Source organism: Canis lupus, chromosome 22, assembly GCF_048164855.1.
Source record: "Canis lupus baileyi chromosome 22, mCanLup2.hap1, whole genome shotgun sequence".
NCBI lineage: Eukaryota > Metazoa > Chordata > Mammalia > Carnivora > Canidae > Canis > Canis lupus.
This window is the reverse complement of record NC_132859.1, coordinates 11,146,759-11,174,756: the sequence shown is the minus strand read 5'-3', so window position 1 is coordinate 11,174,756 and position 27,998 is coordinate 11,146,759. Positions and strand designations below refer to the sequence as shown.

The following is a 27,998-nucleotide window of genomic DNA, read 5'->3' as shown; positions in this document are numbered from 1 at the left end:
GCACAGAGTCCGAGCACAAAAGCGCCAAACTCCAAGGCCTGTGCACCGGCTGGCACCGAGCCGCGTGCGGACAAACCACGCGGGGAGGCTCTTTAACTCTGGGTAAATGTAAAGCGCTCGGCGCTGCAGGCGCGGGCCTGGACTCTGCGCTGCAGGCGCAGCTTCTGGAAGCAAGACACCAGGTGGAGGGAAAGGGCTAAGCGGAGATGTGTGTCCTCCGGGCAGGTCAGGTGTCACCGGGGCGTCCCGGGGCGCTGGAGGGCACGTGTCACCACCGCGCCCCGAGCTTCGGTCGCAGAGGGCCTGCTGCCTCCTCCGACACGAGTCCTGCACGCCGGTTCCAGGAGAGGAGGAGAAAGGAGAGTCGCCCCAAAGGTGCGCGCGCCCAGCCCAGGCCCCGCAAGGCCCGACGCCGAGCCCCGCCGAGCCCCGCCGAGCCGGAGGGAGCTGCGCGCGCTCGGGGGCGGCGGGGGCGGCGGGGCGGGGCTCGCAGCCTTCCCCGGGGCGGCGGGCAGGGGGCGCCGTCACTCACCTCGGGGCCCCGGCGGCGGCCCGGCTCCCGCCTCCTCACCTGCGGGCCCCGCGCGAGGGGCCGGCGGATGAATGAGCGACCCGGGAGCCGCGGGGCGACTCACCTGCGGGGATGCTGCAGGGCTTCTCCGAGTCGGCCCCGACGCCGGGGCTGCAGAGCTGCGAGGCGAGCGCCAGCAGCAGCAGCAGCAGCAGCGGCGGCGGCGGCGGCGGCTTCGGGGCGCCGCTGCAGCCCATCTCCGGCCTCCGCAGGGCCCGCGGCTCCGGCGCCCCCGCCGCCCTGCAGCGGCGCACTTCTCGCGAGAGCGCGGGGACCCCGGGCGCCCGGGACGGCGGCGGCGGCGGCGGCGGCGGCGGCGGGGCCGAGTGCGCGCAGCGGGGCCGCGGCGGGACGCGGGCGGGACGCGGGCGGGCGCGAGGGCGCGAGGGCGGGCGCCCCCCGGCGCCGCGGGCGACTTATAGGCTCCCCGACGGGGGAGGCGACTGGGCGGGCCGCACCCCGGCTATTGGCCGCCCGCTGACCCGCCGCGCCTGCGGTCGCCCCCGCTCGCCGTCCGTCGTCTGGGAGTGTTTGCTCAGCTCCGACCTATTTAAGGAGCGTCTGCGGCTACGTGTGGAGGCTCACGCCGAGCGTCTGGCGGCGCCGCCGAGCGTGCACTGCAGTCAGGAGTGGGCCTGGGGCGGGGGGGCGGGGGCGGTGCAGGCCGAGCCCGGCAGGTGGGCCCCTCTTCCCCGCTGCCTCAGCACCGGGCGCCTCCCGGTGCCCCCCCCCCCGCCCCCGCACTGGGAGACCGCCCTGTCATCAGAGGTGGCTGCACATCCTCGGCCGTCTCAGCTCGGAGACCTCGCCTGACTCTTTTTTTTTTTTTTAAGGTTTTATTTATTTATTCCTGAGAGACACGGAGAGAGATGCAGGCTCCCTGCAGGGAGCCCGACGCGGGACTCGATCCCCGGACCCTGGGATCACGCCCTGAGCCCAAGGCAGATGCTCAACCGCTGAGCCTCCCAGGCATCCCCCTCGCCTGACTCTTAAGTCATGGAAATGGCTCCCCCCCCCCACCCCGCCTCCACCCTCAATCCTCACTCGGAGGGTGGAGGGGTGGGGGCAAGTTTCTGCACTCTGTAGAAGGCAGGCCCGGTTGTTCTTTTACCCCGTACACCGAAGTGCTTTTATCGCCCAGTGAACATTTCTTGCTCCTCCGCCTGCGCCAGGAGAGCCACAGACTCTCTCCAGTAATGGCTTGTAAATCCTGTGTAATTGGAGTCCCGCCTGTGTAACCTGGGGCTGTGCCTTACAAGATCTTCCTTCAGTCCACATGGAAAATTACTCCCAGAGTTGCCTGAGCCATCTCTCCGGGGCCTGGCACATCCTCCCCTGCTTCCAGTGTTGACTCCTGTCTAAGTAAGTTCCCTTTTTCTGAATTACACCTCCTCACATTTTAGCTAGCCCCGTGTTCAGTCTGCTAGGATGAGCAGGGGCAAAAGTACCAGCGGGACAGCTTGGAGAGAAAGAATCAGATGTAATATACCCTAGTTTTCTGTAATCTTCTACCTTTATTTTCCTAAAACAAAAAAAATATATATATGTATATATACATATATATGTGTGTATATATACACATATATATGTATTATTTCATATATATATATTTGAGCCAATACCCTTTCCACTGTGAGCCTTTGGAGTTAAAACAGAAAATTATTGAAAAAGATATCCCCTTATAATCACATTGTGTCTAAAATTAGCATCATATCTAGATGAGTAACAAATGGTCTCGTTTAAAGCAGGTGGAAAAACCTGCAAAGAAATGTTGCCTGGGTGTGACATTTTAGAAAATCATTTCCTGTGCCCTGAACTAAGCCAGTTGTTACTGTTTTGAAGGTTTGGTCTCGGGGTTTTAAGAGGAAAATTGGAGAAAGTTCAGAGAAGAGTAACAAATAATTAAAGAAATGGAAAGTATGACCTGTGAGAAGAATGAAATAAGGTTTATGTAGCCTGAAGAAGAAAAAAGCTGAGGGATGGACTCCTTAATAACATCTTTCGGTGTGCGGCCAGCTCCACTCCATAAAATTAGGCAGAAAACAAACAACATCAGTCTTCTGAGTCTGAAGACTCTGAGCGGAATGGCTGGTCTTCTGGCCAAATCTCCGTCTCCAGAATTCCAGAACCTGTCTACTGCACCTGAACTCCGCCAAACTCCTTGAATCGGACTTCTTGCTTCCCGGGTTGTCCAGTATCTTCGAGAATTCACCTGGTTGGAGCCTAGCTCTCTGCCCTGTCTCTCCCCCTTTTGCCTCCGTACACACTGCTAGCCTCTCCACATCAAAAGCGGGTATTTCAGTTGCAAAGTCCACCAATGACTGCAGGTTCCTATGAAATTTCTCCTCTAGTAAGAGTCAAGACTATCAGACTTGTATAAAGCAAGTATTGCTTTGGGATTTTTCAAATAGCCAGGCACATTTATCATTGTCTAAAAGAGCCCCCAATTCTGAAACCGAATCCTTCCTGCCGCCTTATATTTCCAGCTGTCTGCTGAACATTTCTGCTTGGACATTCCACTGGCACAAACCCTAAAGGTCTTTAACTCATCAAATCCAGATCCCACTCACAGCTTCCTCATCTCTGTTAATGATACTTCTGCTCTCTAACTCGCATAGCCTCAGACATTCTCTGCTCTTCTCCTCCTACCCCCGCAACACACAGAACTCGATTCCAAATCCTGTCATTTTTTCCCCTGACATGTTCTCTTCATCTATTGCTTTCCATTCTCAATGCCACCTCACTAATGCACTTCTGAATATGCCCTGTGTTCCATGAACTGTTTTCCTAACTACAGACCTTTCCTGCCCCTAGTAAGATGCCACAATATACCCCAGCTAGATTCATCATTCTCAGATATTCTTTTGATTACTTTATGCCCAAACTCAAAGATTTCTTAAGGAATCTGGAAATAGTCCAAATCCTTTAACATTGAATTCAAATTCCTTTACTATCAAACCAAATCACCTCTCCCTATACCCTATAAACAACCAACATGGTTTGCTTTATTATCCCCCAAAGCAGACCAAAGACTTTGTCATTTTTATTCTCTAGAGTTTGGATAAAAATCACTGTCTTCATTTGAGTTTTTCCAGAGGTCAACCCTGAGCCAAGATTCAAGGATCAACAGTTTGTTGGGAGTTTCAGAGAAAAGGGGTAGTTGGAGGTGAAATGACTCAGGAAAGAGAATTCAGTTGATAATGGGTGCATTTATTAAATCAACAACAGTAATTGAATAGAGTTCAGTCCCACACAATTGCTGTACCTAACCCCTCAGAAATAGCCTGGCCAAGGGGCAAGAGAATGGGGGTATATATACCCCAACACTCATTAGTCATTAAGAGCTGAGAGGCACTTGTTAATTCTCAGGCATTCCAGCCTGCTTGTGCTCATAGGCACAGCAGGCTCCCAGTCATGAGGCAGCTCTTAGCCATAAGTAAGGTTGGCATATCCAGAAATGGTAAAAAGCTTTGAGGAGAAAGAAGAGGAATGAGAGGAACACTAACACCATCTGCTCAGCCACCATGCCTCTGTTGATCTCGTTCCTCCATCCAAAGAGCTCCTTTCCAGGGGCTCCTGGGTGGCTTAGTGATTGAGCATCTGCCTTTGGCTCAGGTCATGATCCTGGGGTCCCGGGATCAAGTCTCGCATCAGGTTCCCTACAAGGAGCCTGCTTCTCCCTCTGCCTATGTCTCAGACTCTCTCTCTGGGTCTCTCATAAATAAAATCTTAAAAATAAATAATAAAAAGCTCCTCTCCAAACCTCTCCTAACTCCTTTCATTGGGCTAACTTTTGTCAGGCTCAGGTGCTGCCTCCTACAGGAAGCCCAACTTTGGTGCCTCATCCTACCTCAGGCCAGGTTGGCATCCTTATTCCAGGTTTTCTTACTCTTTAAACAAATCTCTGTCATTTGCGACAGTTTTTTATTAGCATGTTTTTTGAGAGCAGGACCCAATTCTTCATCATTGCATATTAAGTAACTGGCAGATAGTAACATGTATTCCTTCATTCACTTATTCATTCAGAAAACATTGGCTATTTACCTTCTCTGTCTAGGCACTGTTCTAGATGCTGGTAAAACAAATATATTAGTGAGAAAACAAACATCCCTATGCATTTGCTCTTACATAAAGAAAGAGATAATTGGGACACCTGGGCGGCTCAGTGGTTGAATGTCTGCCTTCGGCTCAGGTCGTGATCCCAGGGTCCTGGGATTGAGTCCCACATCAGGCTCCCCTTAGAGCCTATCTCTGCCTCTCTCTCTGTCTGTCTCTCTTGAATAAATAAATAAAATATTTTTTTAAACAAAGATTCTGAGGCCATAACATATCTGGAGTGGTAAAAGAAGGCAAGCAAGGTAGCAAAGAGCAGGAGTTCAGTGACCGTGGGTAACACCAGTAGATGAAGTGTAGCCTCAAGAGGTAACAAGGAGGGCAAAGTTAAGTAGGCATTTGGACAAAGTCAGTCATAGAGCCTGATAATATCTTTGGCCTTAAGGACTTTATGCTAAGTAAGATAAGCCGCTTCAGTCTAAAATAGTCAAACTCACAAAAACTAAGAACAGAATGGTAGTTGCCAGGGGCTAGAGGAGGGGGGAAAGGGGAGCTGCTAATCAGTGGGTGTAAAATTTCAGATATGCAAGATGAATATGTTCTAGAGATCTACAAAACAACATTGCATCCATAGATAACAAAACTCTCCTGTACATTTAAAAATCCGTTAAGAGGGTCGATCTCATGGTAAGTGTTCTCACCACAAGTGAGAAAAGAGAGAGAACGCCATTCAGATGGTTGCACGCATAGTAGTGACATGGTCTGGTGTAGGGTTCGAGAAGGTTCACACAGAATCCAGATACGTGGTTAGACTGAGGGACACAGGAAGGTGAAGTACAAAGCCTGGAGACCAGTTTGGAAGGTAATATAGTGGTCAAGGAGATGATGGTGCTTTCGGCCTGGTTGGCTGCAGTAAAAGCATGTCAGCTTCTAAATAGACTTTGATTGTAGAGCCAACAATCAAATGGTTTGAATGTAGGTGTGAGAGCAAAAAAGGAGACCGGGATATTTATTCAATGAATATTTGTTAAATGAATGAGAAGTCAAACCTTGGGAACACATGAAATAGCCCTGGGGGTGGAGAGGAAGGGAGAGGTTAAATGAAATAGATGAGAAGGAAAAACAACCAGACAGCCAAGAGCTGAAACTTGGAGAAGACAAATGCTTTGAGGGGAAGAGGAGGAGTCAGCAAAGGAGACTGATAAAGTAAGAGAAATAGCAAAAATTCTGCAGAAGAGAGACTTGGGAAATAGAAAAAAGCCTGGGAAACGGTCGGTGCTTTTAGCACTATGGACATGAGTTTAAGCTCAAAATCTTAGATGGGAGCAGAGACCACAGTGAATGTAACATATAAACTGGAGATGAGGGTGTGGAGGACAGTGTGCAACAGCACTTTCAGGCTGGCGATGCCTGGGTGGCTCAGTGGCTGAGCGACTGCCTTCGGCTCAGGGTGTGATCCTCGGGCCCTGGGACTGAGTTCCACGTTAGGCTCCTCACAGGGAGCCTGCTTCTCCCTCTGCCTATGTCTCTGCCCCTGTCTCTGTGACTCCCATAAATAAATAAATAAATAAATAAATAAATAAATAAATAAACAAATAAATAAAATCTTAAAAAAAAAACTTTTGGGGTGTAACGCTAGTCTAAATCAGCCTCTCCTGCAGATGTCAGGGGGCAGCCTTTCTAAATTTAGGGCGAGCAAGTTGCCACCAAGCTGCAGGTGCCTTCTACAATTGAGTCTCGTGGCATACTCTGTGGACCCCAGCTGCTTTCTTTTTAAATTCTTTAAGCTTGCAATTTGAAGGGAATGATTTCCAAGGTGACTTTTTCAGGAGTTGGATATCCAAACAAGACCAGTATGAGAAAATAAACATAGGCTTAACATACAGTAAGCAAAATAGCTTTCTTCGCCCAACAAAAACATTTATTTATCATAGGGGAAATGTGCATGGGCTGTTTTCTGAAGTTTTTTACTTCACTGGTTCCTTTTTGTCTCCAGGAAAAGATAGAAGCCTTTTATAGAGTCAAGTTCCCATTCAACATTCCAGCCAAGTTTTTTTTTTTTTTTTTTTAATATTTTATTTATTTACTCATGAGAGATGCAGAGAGAGAGGCAGAGACATAGGCAGAGGGAGAAGTACTCCTTGCAGGTAGCCTGATGCAGGAGTCGGATGTGGGACTCGATTCCAGGACCCTGGGATCATGACCTGAGCCAAAGGCTCAAACACGGAGCCACCCAGGTGCCCCCTCCCAGCCACGTTTTTAAGCTTCATTATATGATTTAGGCCTCTGAGCATGACTGTATAGAATCTTCCCTAGGTAGATAGGAATCATGAAACCCTCCTACCTAACAACATGATGTCAGACATAAAGCTAAACTTAGGCAGATTCAAAGTAAGAAGAGTGGGCCAGGATGGCAAAGAGAGCCAGAGAGCACACAAGTACTCCAAAGATGATCCTAACAGATGTTTTGTGACTGTTCTCACTGACTGAGACAGGGCTGTCTGAGCCATGAGTCACCCTACAAGGTCAGCAGAAGAAATGTGTGGCTTCTGAATTCGGTCTCCCAAACAATTTTACCAAAGTTCCATACCAAAGCTATGACATATTTGCTGACATAAGTGACATCAGAATGACATTAATTTAACCACAATACAGTGTCAAAAATTTTTTGTTCAATGGTAGTTTCTAATGATGTCTTAGGCTAGCTTTTCTGATCCCTCATTCTCCTGGACTTGCTTCTTCTCAGGACCATTTATTTAACTCTTTTCTGTGGAAATATCTCTATCTAGAGGCACATTTGCCCTGAAGCTAACGGAGTGTATAAGCATCAGAGACTTCACTCACAAGAGTCTCTGGGCGTATGGGGAGTGTCTGGGAATTGTATAATATCTTATGTTGAGAAGGAAGCAAGGCTATAATCAGGAACAGTTACTAAAAAAGCATTTCACAGAAACTGCCAAAGGAGATCTTGAAACCGAACCCCCAAGGATTCCATCAACTGTTAGGTTTACTTTTCTTTTCCTAAATAAGTACCCATTCTTTACCTTATTTTGAATTTGTAACACTATAGCCTTTTTCTTCTTAAAAATGCCTAAAATTATATACACTTGAGGCCCCATTAAACCTTCATCTATTCCTTGTCCTAACTCTAAATCTAGAACCAACTCTTTCCATACATATTGAGAATATAAGGAATCTATAATCAGTAATTCCTGATCAGCTTGGAGTTGGACCTCCCTGAGTCAACTCTAATCTTATACTGGGCCCAGTTTCCAAAAATGTTATTGCTACCATATTCCCGTGTGACTGAGCTCTTCTTTGCATGCCTTAGCTCATGTATTTAGTTATTATCTTGGATCCCTGTCTGATAGCCTAGTTCATCTCAGACTGAGAGCTTTCCTTGGCTCTTCATAAATCTTCAGAGAATGGAGGTCTCTAGCTTTTGCCAACCTCTGACCCTCCTTCAAGTCTGTTGCTGGCACTATCTTGCCACCTGCTATTGGGTGGCTCCTTATGTGCTCTGCCCCATGACTGGCTGGTCAGATTCTGAACATCCCTGTGCTGGCAGAGCTGATTAAGGCTGCATTGAACTTAGCATACATTGATTATGAATGTTTGATTCAGCCAGAATATTATGAGTAAGATGATTGTATCATAATTTCACTTGGTGAGATCTCCAATGATGTTAAATGGAAATGAAGCATAGCCTAAGAAATACCTAGATCCAATATGCAATCAAACAGATATAAGTAACTCTAATATTAGATGTTATAAAAAGAACAGAGAATAAAATCATAGAAAATTATAAAGCTTTGGCCCCAGAGAAATGGATATTATTTTAAAATGTGCCATCAAAGTACTAGTAGTATCTTTAATTCATCATTCCTGAAATCTGGAAAATGAATTTTGTGACATACATTAAAGGAAATATTTTTTTCAATTGAACTGAAAGGAAGAAGGATTTACTTTAAAGGATGTGCCAGTAGAGAAAAGCGTGAGAGGCGCCTGGGTGGCTCAGTTGGTTAAGTGACTGCCTTCAGCTCAGGTCATGATCCCCGAGTCCCAGGATGGAGCCTGCATTGGGCTCCCTGCTCAATGGGGAACCTACTTCTCCCTCTGCCCCTCACCTCACTTTTGCTCTCCCTCTCTGGCTCTCGCTCTCAAATAAATAAATAAAATCTTAAAAAAAGAAAGAGAGGAGAGAGAGAGAAAAATATGGCATTGGTCAGCATGCCATGCCATGCCCATTCTGAATGCAGCACCCAGAATTATAAGTATAGTCTTCTTTAGAGCATTTTTCATTACAGGTTTCCAAAAGAGATGGTTTGCGTCAGATGTAATTTTGTGTATTATAGACACATCACAATTCACAGAGTACCTTCATACCTTTGAAGATAGTTGTAATGATCATGCAGCCCACTTGCTGACTGCTGGTGAGCCTCTTTGTATCATATGTGAAACGTTCAGTGAACTCCCTGCAGGCATCATACTTTGCAAAGGCCTCTGACATTATCCCCGACACCACTCTGGTATCTGAAGGCAGCCATTTGGTGACTGCCCTCTAATTTATCTTTACCTTCAATCACAGTGTTTTTCTTAATTACTGTCCTCATGTTACTTAGTTAATGTGTGGCCCTCCTTTTTTTTTTTCCAGCTATTAATATGATTCTTAAAAATGTTTAACCTAAAGTGGAAACACTATTTAGATGTAAAGGATTGTCAGTCGAAAAAAAATGTTTCAGGTATAGACTATAAAAGGCAAATAATCATGTAAAGAACAAGTTTTTAAACAAGAATATTTTTTCTTAAAAATTTAAAAATCTCTTACAATGAAAAATATTATCGGATCAGTTCTGTAAATACCACCCTTTGATTTTTTCAGTTTTTCAATAATTATTATTGCCTAAATTAAAACAAATAAATGTGACAACTAGTATTCACACAGCAAAATTGCCCCGAAACAATCACCAAAGTGGAAAATCCCTTTTTCTCTTTATTCCACCCATGTTTTCCTTAAAGTAGGTGCACAGTTGTTCATTATTCAGTCAACAAATAGTTACTGTGCAGGCACCATATTCCAGACACTACTTTGTCCTCAGGATTTCAAAATGAATCAGACACTTCTCTCACTTTGGATATATTCATGCATGTTTAAATCACTGTGCTAAATAGTAAATTAAATCATATTATGTATTTCTTTATAATATATCTAAATAAACTTTTATTACATTAAAAATGTTCTGAATTTTGGATAACAGAATATGAGAGATATACCTTGATGTCCCAGATAAAATAATAATTTGAATTATCCTCTCAAGATAATATTTTTTGTCATTTCTGGTTTATAAGGTTAAGCATAGCATTTGTTGTCTACTGATTTGGGCACATAGTTAAATAACAGAAGTAAGAAACATTATGTTCTTTCATTTCTTTTTGTTGTTATCCATGTCAATTCTCAGTATCAGTCTTTTTTGAAAGTATAGAGCACACCTAGGAAATAATTGATTTTGATGCTTTAGTACATAAAAAAATAAATTACAAAAAAATGTCATTTTTATTGCAAAAATAAAGTGTTGGAAGGTAAGCTATTAAAGTTTTAATGTAGTCTTTACTCATGACCAATATCAAATATCAGCTAAATTTCATACATCCTAATTTTTTTCTGTCAAAAAACCAGTTTTGTGAGTATACAAAGTATATGCTAAATATACTTTTAATGTATACGCTGAAGGTATTTCATTAATGGCAATATGGCATCATGTTTATCTCAAATCTTTGACTCAGGTCAATCTGGATCCCAACCCTAATTTTACCATTCCATATCTGTGAAATCTTGACCTGATTTCTTGACCCCTTGAACTGATTGAAATTAAAGAAAATCTACTATTACGCAACTGTGTCCAGAAGCAGGGAGGTCCCCAAGCATAGGTCTATTGGGTCTGATTCTTTCTGATACTCTTGGCCTGCCGAACCCTTGCTCTTGGACTGGTAAGAACATGTGTGCAGGGGTTTTAGGAATTATACATTGACATGAAGATATCCTGAACACGAAAAGGAACTGCCATTTTTCATGTCTTTGCCCAGTAACTGCCCCCCAAAAACATGTCAAAAGACTTCCCTTGGTGTCATCAGCCAGAATTAGGTCACATGGTCATTACCTAAACCAATTCTTTTGTTTGTACCACTCCATCTCACATTCCAAGGTATTTGGCAGCTCCAAATTAGGAGCCTTTTCTCTAGCAAGAACTGTTTCATTTCTCCTCTGTAGGCACTTGGGTTTCAGCTTTCTCCACTCTGCTAAGGGATTTGCTAGGGATCTATCTGCTTTACATGTACCCATAATTTACTGGTATCATTTACTCTCATCCTACTCTTATTACCTTTTGTCTTTGCCTACTTACTTTTTGTTCTTTCCCCTACCTTTTACCTGGATTCTTGGAGAAAGTAGACAGAAATGCATGTGTTTAATCTACTATATTTAACTAGGTATTTGTTTAACTACATTAAGCCTCAATTTCCCCATCAATAAAATGAGAATGTTAACAGTTCCTATCTCATGGTATGGTTGATCAATTAAAGGAGCAAAGTATTAAAACAAATATAACATTTATAATGAAACAAATAATGCACAGGAAAGTATGTTCAATTCTATTTTATATTAAAAATTCCATAAGAATAGAAATGTTGTTGTTCTGTTTATTATTGATTAATACATATTTTTCTATTTAAATTGAATTTTTCAAACTTGCATTCAATAATCTATTAATTAAATAAAGATAACATCTTTGTAGTTACAATCATGGATTTCACAGATAAAGACATGTAGGCCTACTGGGCTGAAATCATCAAAATAGAAACTTAGAGAACCCATTGTCACTGGTACGTATTAATGACCTCCCGTTGTTGCATCCCAGCAAATAATTATCTCTTTGTTGTGGTTACAAAGAATGATATTTTTTGCAATCATTTCCTATGGGAAACTATTGGTTTCGATAAGATGATTTAGACAAGAGGTGGGTGAGACTTAAAAATGGATTTATAAATATTTTTAATATTTCTAATACTCGAACTTTGGTTTCTCAAAACCTTAGGGACCTCCATAGTGTTGTCTGATAGAAATCATTATCAGTATATGCTACATAAAGTCCAAGTGATCCACATATTAGAGGTATATTCTTTAAAAACTCTATCATCAGGATGGACCTCGTCACTAAGAATAAATTTAATGGCGTCTGAACATTCCATAAAAAAAGGAAGCAGCTAATCATTTTATCACCAAAGGGCTTCTATGATCCATGCAGCACCAAGTGCCCCCTCCTTCTCTGCCCTGCCTGGCATTCCGCCTGTATCCTTCATCACATTTGCATCTGAGAGTGTATTTACTTCCTCGCATATGGGTTGTATTTTCCTTTGAGGCAGGGCTATACCTGATTCATGTTTGTATTCCCCAAACCTTAAAATTGTAGGCATGCCATATATATCTCATGAATGAATGAGAGTGTCTTTACTCCCCCCTCCCCGTCATACATAAAGACCGAATTCATTGTTTTCTTTTTCTAACTAGTATTTCAGTAATTGATATATACTTATATTACTTACTATACTGAGATTAATAAAGCAGGATATTGACTCCTTTTGTTGTATACTGCCCCCCACTCTATAAGCTATTATAGTTGTACTTCTCTGTCTTTAATTACTTCACTCTTTTTGCATCATTATACCTGACTCTCCACTTCTTTTTGATTCAGATGTTAGGAACCTGGTGTTAAGCTTACCATCATGTGCTACGAGTTTGGGAAGAGTGACTATTGAACATTGTACCTTTTCAGTCCAATGACCAATGTTCGGTTGAGCCATAATGGCAAAGTTTCATCGTCATTGAAAAGTAATGTTAGTTTGCTGTCTTATATTGTGACTTGTGAATCTTATCAGAATTTATCAGAAAACTGGCATTTAAAAATATTCAAAAAACTGGGCCGCCCGGGTGGCTCAGTGGTTTAAGCGCTGCCTTCAGCCCAGGGCCAGATCCTGGAGACCAGGGATCGAGTCCCATTTTAGGCTCCCTGCGTGGAGCCTGCTTCTCCCTCTTGCCTGTGTCCCTGCCTCTCTCCCCCTCTGTGTGTCTATCATGAATAAATAAATAAAATCTTTTAAAAAATAAAAATAAAAATATTCAAAAACAAGTGTGATGTATTATCAGATGTGAAATATTAATATGTGATAAGAACAAAATGTTTTCTATAGAAGTACCTCTCTCATCAGAAATCAAAAGGAAAACAAGAGGCCATTTACAGACAACATAAGAAAACTGTAACTGGTTAATAAAATCTTTTCTGATGTTCTTATTGTAATTTTTTTTTTTAAGAGAGAGAGAATATATGTGCAAGAGGGGCACGGTAGGGGGTGAGCAGAGGGAGAGGGAGAGAGAGAGGGAGAGAATCTTAAGCAGCTCCATGCCCAGCATGGAGCCCAACACAGACTCCATCCCATGACCCTGAGATCATGACCTGAGCAGAAATCGAGTCAGATACTTAATCAACTGAGACACTCAGGTGCCCCAAAACTTTTCTGATTTTGAAAAAAAATCTATATACCAATATTTTGTAAAGTCAGTCAATCAAGACTGGACATCATTAATAACATGATGTTACATGGATTCCCTCAGAAAATATTAATTTTATATCAGCTGTTTACTATAAAGTATTTGCCATTTCTCCAAGATGTTTAACTATGGAATTTTTAAAAGACAATAAGAGTTTTGAGGGACTAAATTTTTTTAAAATTTTAAGATTTTATTTATTTATTTGACAGAGAAAGAGGAGTAGAGAGAACAAGCAGAAAGAGTGACAAGCAGAGGGGAAGGGAGAAGCAGAAGCTCCCCACTGAGCAGGAAGCCTGATGTCAGACTCCATCCCAGGACCCGGGGATCATGACCTGAGTTGAAGGCAGATGCTAAACCTACTGAAGTCACCCAGGGGCCCTGTGGGACTAAATAAAATTTAACGTGAGGCCATGTGAATTTATTTAATCATATGTCTGCTTTCCTGTTGTGTAGAGAAGTACATCTTGGTGTAACTCCACCGATCTTTACATATATGATAATCTAATTAATTGCAATCATAGAGCTAGAAACTAAAAAAAAAAATTAGTAGAGTATTGTTTGTTGGATGAAATTTGAAAGAATAAACATATTTAAGAAATAATGTTTAAATTAACAATGTTTCTTGTATTTTTAAACTATTTCTTTCCCCCTTATTTGTTTCCAAAGCCTGAGGGCTGGCATCTACTATGTGTCATGCTGGTGGCAGGACACTAAACGCCGAATATTGAAGGCTAAGGTGAAGATTTGGCCTTTGGTCTTTGGTCACTGTCAAGACAATCCCAACTGATATTGTCTCCTTCTTGTCAATTGTTTCTGAGACTTTCAAATTTCCATCTATAAAAGGAATCCGTGTGTCTTTTCACTGCATCATTTGAAGAAAATTTGCTTTTGGTCACATGACAGTGTGAAGAGTTCCTTGAAATTGAGACATAGATTGAACATTTCCCCGAGTCATTTCAAAGCTCTGCTAATGCAATTTCACATCACTGATAGTGTCACTAATCTCCTTGTGCAGTTAAGCAATAAAACATTTGCCTCTCAGAGGGATTATAAAAAGTACGATATTAGAAATGGGATATGTCATAATGATGTGCAAGGTGACCTTTTGTACCTTATGATCTTCTGCTTCTGTTGCGCCATCTCACGAGAATTGCCTTCACTCCCCTCCCAGGCCCTGACACATGGCAGGCCCAGAGTTACACCAAGGCTTTCTACTTGCCTTGCAGCCTGCACATTAAACTTCCCCATGTAAACACATTTAATCATTCTAAAAGATGAATTTAGTTGGTGTAGCATTTTTTAAAAATATTTTCATAGATTTGCTTGAGAGGTAGATAATGTCACCATGAATTGTGAATGAAACAAGGTTGAATTTACTAAATATTTTAAGGATTATATTAAATTTTTAAATTAACTTTTAAGATTATATTAATTATATTGATAATGCAATTCCATGCTACAGAACTTTGAATGCTAGTTCCAGGGAGAGATTTTTGATCAAGTGTACATTTCCAACCTCATAAATGGAATAACTCTTGCTCTATCCTTTAAAGCCACAAACTAAATCTGCAATAGTCATATTGCTTTTTACTCTATAGTGGACATGCAAGAAGAATATGGAGAGAGGCTTTTCTAAAAGAGAGAAATAAAAACCTTTAATTTAATTTGCTGCTCAGTTTAGTAAGAATTACCAAAAGTATCTAACTCTGAGTCATTATTATTGTCATTTTTCATTCTTCACATGAGCTAAGCAATAATATGAATGAACAAATGAACAATATTCAGTAACAACAAAAAATGTGTTGTTCTTCCATGGGAAGTTTCAGGAATTCAACAATTTATCTGTGATCATTTGTAAGCATAAAACTAAATGTTCCTGGAAAGTTTTCTCTGCTATTCCTGTAATGGTTTGTAGGGTTCTTTGCTTCCTTCCTCAAGATCCACCTAACAATCTCAATCTTAAGAGAATCATTTGTCTTCTGCTTAATAGAAAAGTGGAAGCCGTCAGTATAAATGGTTTGAAGTACCTTCTTTCCCTATTCCCATTGCTGAATCTTGATCTTGGTCTTCCCAGCCTTCAAAACTGAGAGAAACAAATATTTGCTGGTTAAGCCACCCAGTCTAAGATATTGTGTTAAGGCAGCTTCACCTGCCTAGGACAGGTTCCAAAGATATTCTATTTATGTGGGTTATATTCATTGATATTTACTATATTCAAAATTAAAACAGACTCTTAAATAATATTAATTTATTCGCTACATGTTAACTATGTGTTAACATATATTTTATGGAAAATATATTTCCATAAGAAGAATGGTAAATTTTTTTTTTGAAGAATGGTAAATTTTAAAAATATTTTGCTTAATAGAAAACAGTTGGATTTTCATATCTTCTACATTCAGTTGGTTGTGACTTTTTGCTTTTTGGTTGAAGTACAAAAAGAATATCTTGTCTCATACAAATACATAGACAAAAAAAAGACAAGATTATTATGAAAGCCTTTTTAGATAATTGTGGATATCTTTTGATGCCACAACAAAATTTGCATCTGAAAGGTTAGTTGCAAAGTGAATCATGTCAAAGAATGTTTGGTACTCTGTTACATTAAAATTCATTGGTCTGTTTTGCACTTTGAATGGATTTTTATGTATTATGTTGTAACAGTGTGCATTAAAAATGTGAAGTACATTGGCTCATTGAGTTATGCAGATCTTCCAAATACACACTCGAGATAATCAGAGTGAAAAAAGTCAAACTCAGTATTATTATGAGAATGGCTTTGACTATTTCTAGACAGTACAGTAGTGGTTAAGAGAACAGGATCTGGCGTCAGACTCCTGACAGACTCCTTGGTATGATTATCAGCCATATGGGGAAAAATCTGTGCATCCACTTATTATAGGACTAATACAAATACCTTAATCATTAGGATTGCTGTTATATTGAAACACCATAATACATGTAGGTACTGGTGCACAGTCACTGAACAAGAATGACAGTTCTTTTTACATTTCCTTTGGTTCCTAATTTTATCCTGTGCTTCTAGTTTGTATCTGTGTTATTTACTTTGACTTCATTTCCTCCTCTCACTTCTGATATTCAAGGTATATGTGACCCAGGTCAAACCTGAAAAAAATTGTCAGAGATTAGAATCTTTGGCTAAATCCAAACTGGAAGTCAGGGAGACAGGCAAATGCATATTTTTTTTTTTAGAAAAAGAGAAATTTTCTAGAATTTTAAGAGGTAAAGAAAGTAGGTCTTTAAATTCTAAGGATTCAAAAGCTGCACAGGTAAAGGATATAATTTATTAGGGATATTTCCTCATTAAGGAAAGGATATGATTTACTAAGAGGAGTCTATTCCTAGGGCTTCCTTGAGCATCTCTGTAATAGGAAGCAGAGCTTCTCCTTCAGGCTGCTTGAGTTGATGGAACAATTGGAAAAAGCATTATGTCAACCTAAGAAGAATGGTTGCATTTGGCTCCTAGGCCATGGAAAAAGTAGCTGACTTCAGCTCTTTGTCAGACATCTGACTCAACTTGGGTTCAAATTTCCTGTTTTGGTTACTATTGCTGTGTAACAAGTTACCCCAAATGGCAGTGTCGTTTAAAACAACTGTTTTATTAAGCTCGCAGAGTCTACCATCAGAAATTCAGACAGGCACAGTATGAACAGCATGGCTCTGCTTCTCCTCCTCAAGGGCCGCATCTGGGAAGATCTGAAGGCTAGGGGAAAGTCTACAGAGCTAGAATCATCTGAAGGCTCATCCACTCCCATTGTGGGGGGCAGCACCTACACACAGTCTATCCATGGGGCTGAGGCTAACTCATAATATGGCAGCTTTAAGGTAGTCAGAAGTTACATGGTGGTTTAGGGCTCCAAGTGTGAGTATTCCAGAAAATAAGTTAGAAATAGCCTAGCCTATCATGACCTAGCTTTATAAGTCACATTGTATCATTCTCACCATACTAAATTTGTTGAAACTGTCACAAGACTTATGTGGTGTGATCATGTTTCACTTACATGTTCACACACACACACAGATGTGCACGTGTGCATACACAGACACACAAACTCATTTAAATTGTGAAATTCTCACTCCCATGCATGGAGACACAACACTGAAAGAAATGCATCAAAATGTAAACTCTCGTTACTTCTGGGTGGTTGAATTATGAGTGATTTTATTTTCTTTATTTCTACTTTATTTTCCCATTTTCCTTGCCAAGCTTTCTCGTTCAATCTCTTCATACCTAGCTCTGCTACCAAAGAAACCTTAATCCTTCTCAAACTCAGTTCATCCAGGCCCCAAACTATCCAAGTCTACCTCTGACTCACTGGGCTCTGAAGCCTTTTGTTGCTTTTCCTATTCATTCTTTATCACTGGGACTAAGCTCGTGGGGTAGGACTGTTCTTTATCTTAAGCTCCAGAGAACAGTTTCCTTGTCTGGAACTCAGGCAGTTTAAAATGTGGCCACAAATTCTTTGACACTACTCCTCACCTCTTGAATATAAGCCCTCAACCCAAGGTTTGTTTCTCACTGACATCCTGCTCTAAACAGATTTATATTTCAGCTTTATTCACTTCTGCTGAGTCTCTAAGTTAACCTTGATAGAGTTCCCTGGTGCCTGGGTTTCTGTGCCCAGTGCCAATAGCCTGACACTGAGCTTTAGTTGTTATTGCTGTTTTTTAAGTATTTACCAGTTTGAAGACATCTTCCCAATCTAGAAATAAATAAAGTCACTAATTACTCCTATGTATAAACATAAAAGTCAAGGCTCAGATACAAGAAACCTTCTGCCCTATAAACAAGTCCCTGTTATCTTTCATTAATGTGCCACTCCTGATACAATAGCAAAGAAGTTTTAAAAAATATTGCTACCAACAGCCATTACTCCTCCCTTCCAGAAACTTCTGACATAGCTTCAGGTTGATCATTTGACCAACTGGAGTGTCCTTGTTTTCTCCTTGTAACAAATGTCTAAAACAATAGTGTAAACTTCCATCTCCTCAACTAGTAGCTTCATCTACTAGCAACCAGTTGCTCTGAGATAGCAATGAGTCTGACTAACATCTCCCAGGCTCCCATGCTTACTTCTGAGGCATCTGTTGGATTCCTAACCCTAGAGACAAGATAGGGCCTAGACAGGAACACTTTCTTGCAAAACAAATTGGTGAGGAGAAAATTATTCCTGGATTTATATCCCAGGAAAATCAATATATCCACATAAAAGTCAAATATCTCTTGCCAAAAAGCTTAGAAGATTATAAAAGTAGGGAGTCAAGCGGAATATATACAATATGTTATATTCTTAAAGATTTTTTTTCCTTATGATCAATGAATATTTCCAAGTAGTGTCTCCTTCAAAGTAGCCACAGTGGCTAGGGACACAATTACTCTAATGATGCTATTCTCATCCATACCTTTTTAAATTCATCTTTTTGGAATTATTATTATTTTTTTTTGGAATTATTTTTATAGAGGCCATATTATTTTGCCTATACTCAATGCATTTAGCTAACTTTTATTTAGTCTCTGTTCCTGCTAGACACTATTGTATGCAGTGAAGATATAATGGTAAACATGAAACACAAAATCCTTGCCATCTCTGGAACTCTTATAAACAAATAAACATAATGTTTCTAAAAAAAAAAAAAACATAATGTTTCTGATGGTGTTAAGTGCTGACAAGAAGGAGAGAGTGATTTCTGAGATTGAATATTTTAGACAGAGGAGTCTGAGCAGGTGAACTGTGAAAAAAAGGAATAAGCTACTTTAGGATCTATGAAGGATGACCTAGGACCCTGGGAGAAAACTGAGTTTACTTCACAGCATATGGGTAAATGGAAAGCTACTGGAGGAGTTTCAAAAGGGTGTAACTTAATTTGGTTAATCTTTGAGAATAGATTTGAGATAAGTGGGTGAATGTGGTGAGTGATTCAACTGAGTCATAGAACTTATGGTACAGACTGAGTTTTGTAGTTTGGGGAGTCATTTTTAAAACATGATTTCCAAAACTGTTGTTAGCAACAGAGACCTTAGAACATTCTCTACATTGGCCTTGCCCTAAGTCCTTATGAAAAATAAATATCTTGTTAACAATGGGTGTGTATACAAGGGCAGTTAAGTTCGTAAAGAATCGAATGTGTCTAAGAATTGAACATATGAAATATATATAGGTAGATAATAGGGGTGAAATATATATAGGTAGTTATATATAGGTAGGTAACAGGTAGATTATGTTGCTTCCTTTTAGGAGGGTTAAATATGTTATTTGATTTTTTTTTTAAGGTTTTATTTATTTAGAGAAAGAGCATGGGCTTGGGTACATGAGTGGGGAGAGCAGAGGGAGAGACTTTCAAACAAATTCCATGATAGGCAGGAAGCCCCTTGGGGGCTCTATCTCACAGCCTTGAGATCACGACCTGAGTCTAAACCAAGAGTCAGATGCTCAACCAATTGAGCCACCCATACCCCCCCATGATGTTTGATTTTTAAAAAATGTTTCATGAAAACTGTAATAGTACACTTGAATCTAGAGCTTGTCTAAATGAATGCATATTCAAACTTAGAAGAGCCCAACATCATCCTTGTACCCTAAAAACAGAACTGGGTTCTGGTTCATAAAGGGAACTTAAATTAATCTATCTAGACGTATGGAAACATGGCATCCATACACATTTTTTTTTTTCCATTTCACTTAACTTTACCACTCAGACTTTGGGAATCTTCCCATAAGTTTGTCTGTGATTCATCCTTGGGTCAGATGACTTAATGCTTCCATCTAACCAAGAGAAGGGAACATGATTATTTAAGAAATCCACGATCCCCACTCAGGATGCCAGGAGCCTCTAAGGGGGCTAATCTTGTGGCTTGGCACTTTTCGTCTTTTCTTTTTCCTTAGAAAAACCAATGCTTACAGTTGGCCTGCTAACTGGCATTTCTTTTATCCCTTGAGGGTATTTCTGGGTCAGTATGCTTTGATAGCACATAAAAGACTCTACAAGAGCCCAGCTAGATTTCTTTGTACAGAGCAAAACAAACCCTGTTCCTACTCTTCCTTCTTTTCTTTTACTAGTAAACATGCTAATATTTGGAGTAGTCCAGTCCTATCCACATAATTATCTCATTGGAAGTCTCACAAAAACACTTATCAGAAAAAGAAATTTATCAAAACAAGTCAGGCATTATGATTTTAATATTACAGATGCAAAAGTGGAGGAGCACAATAGCTTCCTTTGTAGCCTAAGATCATTTAATTAGCAAGGGCAGCTGCTGAACTCAATGCAAAGTCTGGGCCCCCCAAAATTCTTGTACACTCTGATACACCCCATGTCTCTCCAGAAAACACCCCAAACTTGCTAGTTATGTGCTTCCCCACCCCTAAATGAATATTGGACACTGTCCCAGGGTGTTTGGTGTTCCCTTATCATATATTTGTTACTGATAGTGGTGACTTGTCTGGTTAATAAATAATTCTAGGCAATAGTTTTCAGATTGGCACAGATAATAATACTTCTTTCTTTTCAATAGACCATATACTGAAGGAGACCCTGTGGCTTGTGTTCGAAACTGACACTGAAGGCAGCAGTTAGGAGGTATGTTTTTCTAAATTCCTAGTTTAACGCTGACAGGATATACCCTGAAGGTTACATTTCCACATGAATAAAAGCAGGATGATACCTTAAAACAAAACAAAACAAAAAAGGTCATGCACACTCACACTCACACACAAGCCAATCCAACTGTGCATTTCCTTGGTTTAGTGTCTTTTCTGTGTGGTTCAGAAAAAAAAAAAAGATGAGCAAAATCCTCAAGTAGATTGGTTTAGTTGGCTGAAAGAAGGAAGGATTAAGGGTGGGGTGGGGGAGATCCATGTGGGGTTGGGGAGTTATTTATTTATTAAGCTGGGTAGGGGAAACCAGGAAAGGAATTGAGCCAGTGGTTATAAAATCTAGGAATACTGGGGAAGAGAGATAAGTAATGAAAACTTTAATTTATTTATTTATTATTATTTTTTAAAGATTTTGTTTATTTATTCATGAGATACACAGACTGAGAGAGAGAGGCAGAGGGAAAAGCAGGCTCCATGCAGGGAGCCCGACATGGGACTCGATCCCGAGTCCCCAGGATCACACCCTGGGCCGAAGACAGGCGCCAAACCGCTGAGCCACCCAGGGATCCCTGATTAAAGCATCATCTATGGGGTAGATCTTATAGGGACAAGCCTCTACCAGGGATCTCTCTGGTTTTCCAGCTCTGCCCGAGACGGAGAGGGTAATTCTGTTTCTATCCCATTCTGTAAACATTTTATTGCCAGAGAACACCACATGTCCTTAAAAATAGCTTTATCAGAATAAAAATAATTTGTATTTCTTTCCTGTGTCTCTCTCGTAAATGGTTTCACTCACAAAGTAATCTCTCAAAACACCAGCAATGTAAATATAGTTTCCCTTTGAGAGTTATAGAGCTGTCGGGGAAGAAAATAGTGTAAGTTCTCTGGGATTTCTACATCAAGGCAGTTCCTGTGACTACACCTCAAACAAGTGCCGCGAACATGTTATAACACAGAAAGTCACAAAGGCAAATGGGATGAGGAGAGATATGCAAACATATGGAATGCAGAGAAAAATAGAATTTATTTTATTTTATTTTTTACTAGTAGAGAAAATAATAGCAAAGCAATTGAACGGGATAAAAATAGATACTGAGAGTTGCCAGGGAGACCGCTGACCTCCTATACTCCTGATTCCTGAATAAAATATTCCGCATCCAGCCATGTCATCTGTATGTTACCTGTCAGGTCAACAGGCAGATTAGGTCACATCTGGGCAAGAGTTGGGCTCCATTGAGCATTAGCTGTATTAGCTGTATTAGCTCTCCCTGTTAGGGTAGTGGCCTGATCGTCTTTGCGGAACTGATATTCCTTTTAAACTGACAATTACATTTCTTCAAGGCAGGAAAATCTAGCAAACAACAAATAATAGCCTTTTACAAGTACGTATATACATACATAATAATGAATTGAACTCGGATGCGAGTGGTGACTAGACAAGACAGCATTATATCAACGGCTGAATGAATAAACTTCTATCACCCATGACATAAACATTTTAAATGCTTTTGTTGCTGTTGTAGCCTAGTAATTCCGTTTTGTCTCTAAAGTTGGAAGACTTCCGTGAAATTACTCTGGTTTATTGAAGTAGACAATAGATATGTGCGTAAAAATGAGTTAGAGCATTATCTTTTTTTAAAGATTTTATTTATTTATTCATGAGACACACACACACACACACACACACACAGGCAGAGACACAGGCAGAGGGAGAAGCAGGCTCCACGCAGGGAGCCTAATGTGGGACTCGATCCTAGGTCTCCAGGATCACACCCGGGCTCAAGGCGGTGCTAAATCGCGGAGCTACCCAGGAATGCCCGAGTTAGGGCATTAGAACACAGAAGGCAGCGGCCACCGGATCCGCATTGTGTGCTCCTCCCGCTGCTCCCCCCTGTCCCCGCTGCACCTCTCGCTGCTTCCCCTGCTGCACCCCCCGCTGCTCCTCCCCCTGCTCCTCCGCTGCTCCTTCCTCTGCTCCCCCCGCTGCTCCCCCCCTGCTCCTCCCCCTGCTCTTCCCTCTGCTCCCCCCGCTGCCCCTCCTCCTGTTGCTCCCCGCTGCTCCTCTCCCTGCTCCTCCCGCTGCTACTCCCTCTTCTCCCCCCGCTGCTTCCCCCGCTGCTCCTCCTCTGCTCCCCCCTGCTCCTCCCGCTGCTCCTCCCTCTGCTCCCCCCGCTGCTCCTCCTCCTGTTGCTCCCCCACTGCTCCCCCCCTGCTCCCCCCTGCTCCTCCCGCTCCTCCCCCCGCTGCTTCTCCCCTGCTCCCCCCTGCTCCTCCCGCTGCTCCTCCCTCTGCTCCTCCCGCTGCTCCTCCCCTGCTCCCCCCTGCTCCTCCCCTTGCTCCTCCCTCTGCTCCCCCCGCTGCTCCTCCTCCTGTTGCTCCCCCACTGCTCCCCCCCTGCTCCCCCCTGCTCCTCCCGCTCCTCCCCCCGCTGCTCCTCCCCTGCTCCCCCCTGCTCCTCCCTCTGCTCCTCCCGCTCCTCCCCCCGCTGCTCCCCCCCGCTGCTCCTCCGCTGCTGCCGCAGCTCCCCGCGCTGGGACGAAGCTGGGCTCCGGGCGCCTGGGCTCAGCAGTAGGTGCCCTCGGGCAGCTCCTGGAAGGCGGAGTCCCCCGGCGCACGCACCGCGCGGCTTCCCCGACCTCGGTGTGAGCCTCCTTCCCGCTGTGGCCCATCCCGGGGGGAGGGTGGCCAGGGGAGGGGGCCGAGCCTCGCCCCGGTGCTGGCACTGCCTTCCGGCTCGCAGCCTGGAGCAGGGCTGCAGGGGAGTGGGCTTGGCCCCACCCAGCCATCACCTGGAGCCAGCCCCTGCCCCTAGACACCCCCAGACCGCCAGACCCACTACCAACCACCCACTTCCATGGGGGGATGGAAGGGATGAGCGAGTCCGAGGAGCCTTGGAGGGTGTCTGACCTCACTGTCTCGGGCTCCAGCATAAACAGACATGCGCTGGCTCACACGGTTCAGTGAGAACCCCAGCATCTGCACAGGCCTCCCGCTGCAACCCCACCCCCGAGGCCCGGGACCAGGCCGGCCTAAGGGACAGGACAGGCCGCACCCCGCTCCGAAGTGCTGAAATTCCACTACAGCCTCAGCCTGGGGGGGCGGGGGTGGGGGGTGGAGTTCCTAACACTAGGGGCCTGGCCCTAAGACCCTGCTCCCCAGCCTTCAACTGAGGGGATATTTATTTGGGGGAGAAAGTTTGGAGGGGAGAGAGACAGACTGTATTAAGAAAATCAACTTTAAAAAGACAATTGAGAACATCAGAACTTTGAAACAGTTTTTTTTTTCCCTATTGCTTAAAATTCCAATGTTGTGAAAGATGTTGCATCACAGTGTTTTAAATCACTGCTACATTTTTGGTGTGGTGGAAGGAAATTGGAATAATACATGGAGATCTGTATTTTTACTTCTGGTTCTCACTCTGAATTCCCGGTGTAACTTTGGGCACTATCTGAGCCTCTCTCAATTTCATTTATATAATAGAATGTAGAGCAGATAGTCCTTAGTGCCCCTTCTAACTCTAAAATCCTTTGATTATATTCATGAAAACTTCTAGATTAGTACCAATATATTCTTGACTGAGGAAAAGAAAAAACCAGCACACTTTATTGAAGAGCTCATGAGCTGGTGCTGCCCCCTATAGTAGACTGGCCAGGGGGGGCTGCAAACTAGATAAATACTTTGTCATTTAAATTGCTTCTCTCAGTTCCTCTCTAGGGGCCATTCCAGCACAATCAAGAGCTTTAAAAAGTAATTTGTTTCCATCAGTTATAATGAAAGAAATTAAAACGCAAATAAATTATGTTTAATAATTATTAGCTAAGACAATTCGAGCAAACATGTCAAAACTACCCAAGGAATGGTTTGTTTCTACAATTAAAAAAATAAATTAAAAAAAAAATTTTATCTGAGCCTGGATTGCAGAAGAGCTGACACTATTTTAGATGAAGCCTTTTTATTTAACAATAGCATTAGACACATTAAACACATTTTAAGAGAATCTGGAATTCAATAATATGATAGAGGGATAATATACATGGTTTCAAATAGAAAATAAAAAATTTAGTTGTAAATTAGGTCTAACAAATAATATAAAAGTTCAAAATTGTTTTAAATTTTGTATTTCTGTTAAAGCATTGTCCCCTGAATATTTTATTTTATAATAGAATTTTGTGCTGTTAAAAAAAAAAATAGATCAGTTCCATTGCTGACAATGTTGCAAAGAGCATCTTAAAGCCCTTTTGCTATAGCATACATAGAAAGTCTAGCTAAAGTATAACCAAAAGTTATGTAAATGCAAAATGTAGCTCCTAAGAATGTAGGAGAATTCAGTAGAGGTCAAAATCAGGCACGATCTGAAATCTTTGACTATTAAACCGATGCTGACTCTTTCTCTGGCATCCCAGAGCCAAGTTACCAATCTTTATTGGCCAGTGGCTTAGACTTCACCTACTAAGATGAGACAGGAGATGAGCCATGGGCTTAAGCAAAGGCGTAGTGTTGGAATAGAGACTACCAATAAAATGGGAACTTTCTTTTTTTAAAGATTTTATTTTTCATTTGAGAGAGGGAGGGAGAGAGCACGAGTGGAGGGGAGAAGCAGAGAGAGAGGGAAAAGCAGTCTGCCCCGCTGAGCAGGGAGCCCAATGCAGGGCTCCAGCCCAGGACCCCGGGGGCTCTTAAAATAAGAACTTTCAGAGACACACACTCCAGTGTAAAGGGTGAACTTGAAAAAAAATTCACCTACTGGGAAACTGCGATCAAGAGAAAGTTGGACTGTTTTGGCTTGTGCTATAGGTACAGAAAAAATTGTTTGCTGAGAATTTGTAACTAAGATTATCCTCATTTTTTTTTTGTTTTCATATTTAAAATGCATACATGTGTTGGGAAGCACCAAACTGATGGAATGGCATAAAAGTGATCTTCAGTTGGGAACACCACTGGGTTATCAGCAGAACCCAAAGCACACCTGTAGGAGAGAACATACCCCCGGATAAAACCCCTCGGAGCCTCATGAGCTTCCCAGCCATAATCCTAAACTTCAGAGACCAAATGGGGTAACATGCCACCATCTTCCTCTATTTCTATGTCCCTGTATTTCTGAGTTAACACACAATGATAAACCACACAACACAGAGGCTAAAGAAGCACCAGGTCCAGTGGTTTATAACGCAGCCTCCGGAGACCCCTTCAACTAATGGTTCTGTGGACATGAGCTAGCTGGCTTCCTTTGTGCAGGATACCTAAATCTCCATTTCCTCATCTATAGAATGGGAATTATTATAGTCGTCTTATCTTACAGGGTTATGAGAATGGAATGAGTTAGTACATAGAAAATCCATACAAGCAGAATGGTGCCCAGAGTAGAAGCACCAGAAAGAGTAGCTGCTCTCGTCCTCATCATCATCGTCACCGTAGTTCTCTATCTAGTTAGTTGACCACATTATACCACCTGTCTCATGATTGCGCTGGTTTCCCTCTCTATGTGCCCAGATGCACATTCATCTACCCTGGAACTGAATCTGGAGGCAAACCCAGCAACCACACATCTCAAAATTGTCGGAGTTCCTACGGCTGGCCTCCCGCGGATAAGCAGCAGAACGAAGAGCTGCAAGAAAATGTCCTGGGCCATCGTTGAGCTAGCTAATTACAGAAGGCTTTTAGAGTTGGCTCTTTGCTTTTTGTTTATATATTATGTGAAGAGGCACCGTAAGAGGTGCCTCCGCCACCCCGACCTCAGCCCCGACCCCACCTCTGCCATACTCACCAGTGCCCACTCACCCCCTCGTTGATTTCTAGTTGGACCTTGACACTGGGCAACTCTACAAGCTCCCAACTTCGCTGAAGTTCACCTGCTGTGCTCTCCCTCCCTTCCTCTTCCAGGAGGGGTCATGTTTCTCGCCTTTCATCCAACATTTCCATTTTCCTTCATTTACTGTAGGGTGGGAGGGGGAATTCCTAGCTCCATCTTCTTCTGTTATCTCGTGATGAAGTTTGTTTCTTCCTCTGAAAAATGGTGTTGATGTTTGTCTCATGATGAAGTTGTGAGAATCGGGTAATCTATATTTTCAAATAAAATGATTTTTATTTTATGCAATAATTATTTAAATTTGTGCTGCAATTGCATACTTCCCTGCTGTATCCTTGCTGAGGGATAGAGGACTACCTTTGCTAGATAGAGGACTGTCTCCTTGAACACCTAACACACTGTCATATGCACATTAGAACTCTGTTCACTGGGGGATCCCTGGGTGGCGCAGCGGTTTGGTGCCTGCCTTTGGCCCAGGGCACAATCCTGGAGACCTGGGATCGAATCCCACGCCAGGCTCCTGGTGCATGGAGCCTGCTTCTCCCTCTGCCTATGTCTCTGCCTCTCTCTCTCTCTCTCTCTCTGTGACTATCATAAAAATTAAAAAAAAAAAAAAAACAACTGTGTTCACTCATTCAACAAATATTTTTTGAGCATCTCAGCTGTCCCACTCTCACAGGCTCTGTGTTTACTGTAACCACCAATCCCTGCTTTCCTTGATGGAAATTTGCTGAATTGACCTCTTTTATTGTATTTACCATGTATTCAGCTCGCAGACAAAACAAAAATGCATCTCATTCACCTCCACCAGTGCCAGGAAGCGCACCTGGGCTAATGACACAACCAGCCTAAACTATCTGATTAAACGGGATAGAAATATATAGCACCTGAGATGGTGCTAGTGACAAGGCCTCTACCAACTGTGCCAACATCTCACTGAACACCTGCCAGCATGGCCCTCAGATATGTAAATTTTGTGTTTAAAAGTCTGTCTCATCCATTAGCCTGTGAACCCCTGAGGGTAGTAATTATGTATTTTTTACCTTTGTATTTCCCTCTGCCTTCAGATATAGTTCTATGCTTGAATTTAGTAGAGGCTGAATAAAGTAATTATTAATAAAATGAAATGGTGGAGAGAAGGGTATGTTTTTTGAATGGTAAAACTTTTTACTGGGTACTATGATAAATATTCCAAAAATATATTCACTGATTGCATTATGATTCATTAGGCAGATACTGAGTGAAAGCCTACTAGGTGCTATTAGTAGCCATGTTAAGTGTCACCAAGTATAATATTATGCTAGCTCACTCTGACTACACTTGGAATGTATCATGCTGTTTTTCTCCTTT

At 42.2% G+C, this 27,998-nt stretch overlaps 1 protein-coding gene and 2 long non-coding RNA genes across 4 annotated transcripts in view; 2 read left to right on the top strand and 1 right to left on the bottom strand.

Moving 5' to 3' along the window:
* PLOD2 (procollagen-lysine,2-oxoglutarate 5-dioxygenase 2) overlaps positions 1-838 on the bottom strand; it is a 93,695-nt gene extending 92,857 nt beyond the window's left edge. For both annotated transcript variants that reach the window (XM_072792378.1, XM_072792379.1), the window contains exon 1: positions 636-838. In XM_072792378.1, the coding sequence (XP_072648479.1) occupies positions 636-768 (133 nt within the window). In that variant the 5' untranslated portion in view covers positions 769-838. The remainder of the gene's footprint in view (positions 1-635) is intronic.
* Positions 8-27,994, top strand: LOC140613886 (uncharacterized). The gene is made up of 3 exons (XR_012014768.1): positions 8-375; positions 20,761-20,825; positions 26,333-27,994. It is a non-coding gene; the product is annotated as an uncharacterized lncRNA (long non-coding RNA).
* Positions 1,382-4,881, top strand: LOC140613887 (uncharacterized). Its single transcript, XR_012014769.1, has 2 exons — positions 1,382-1,933; positions 2,414-4,881. It is a non-coding gene; the product is annotated as an uncharacterized lncRNA (long non-coding RNA).
* Positions 27,995-27,998: the final 4 nt, after the last annotated feature.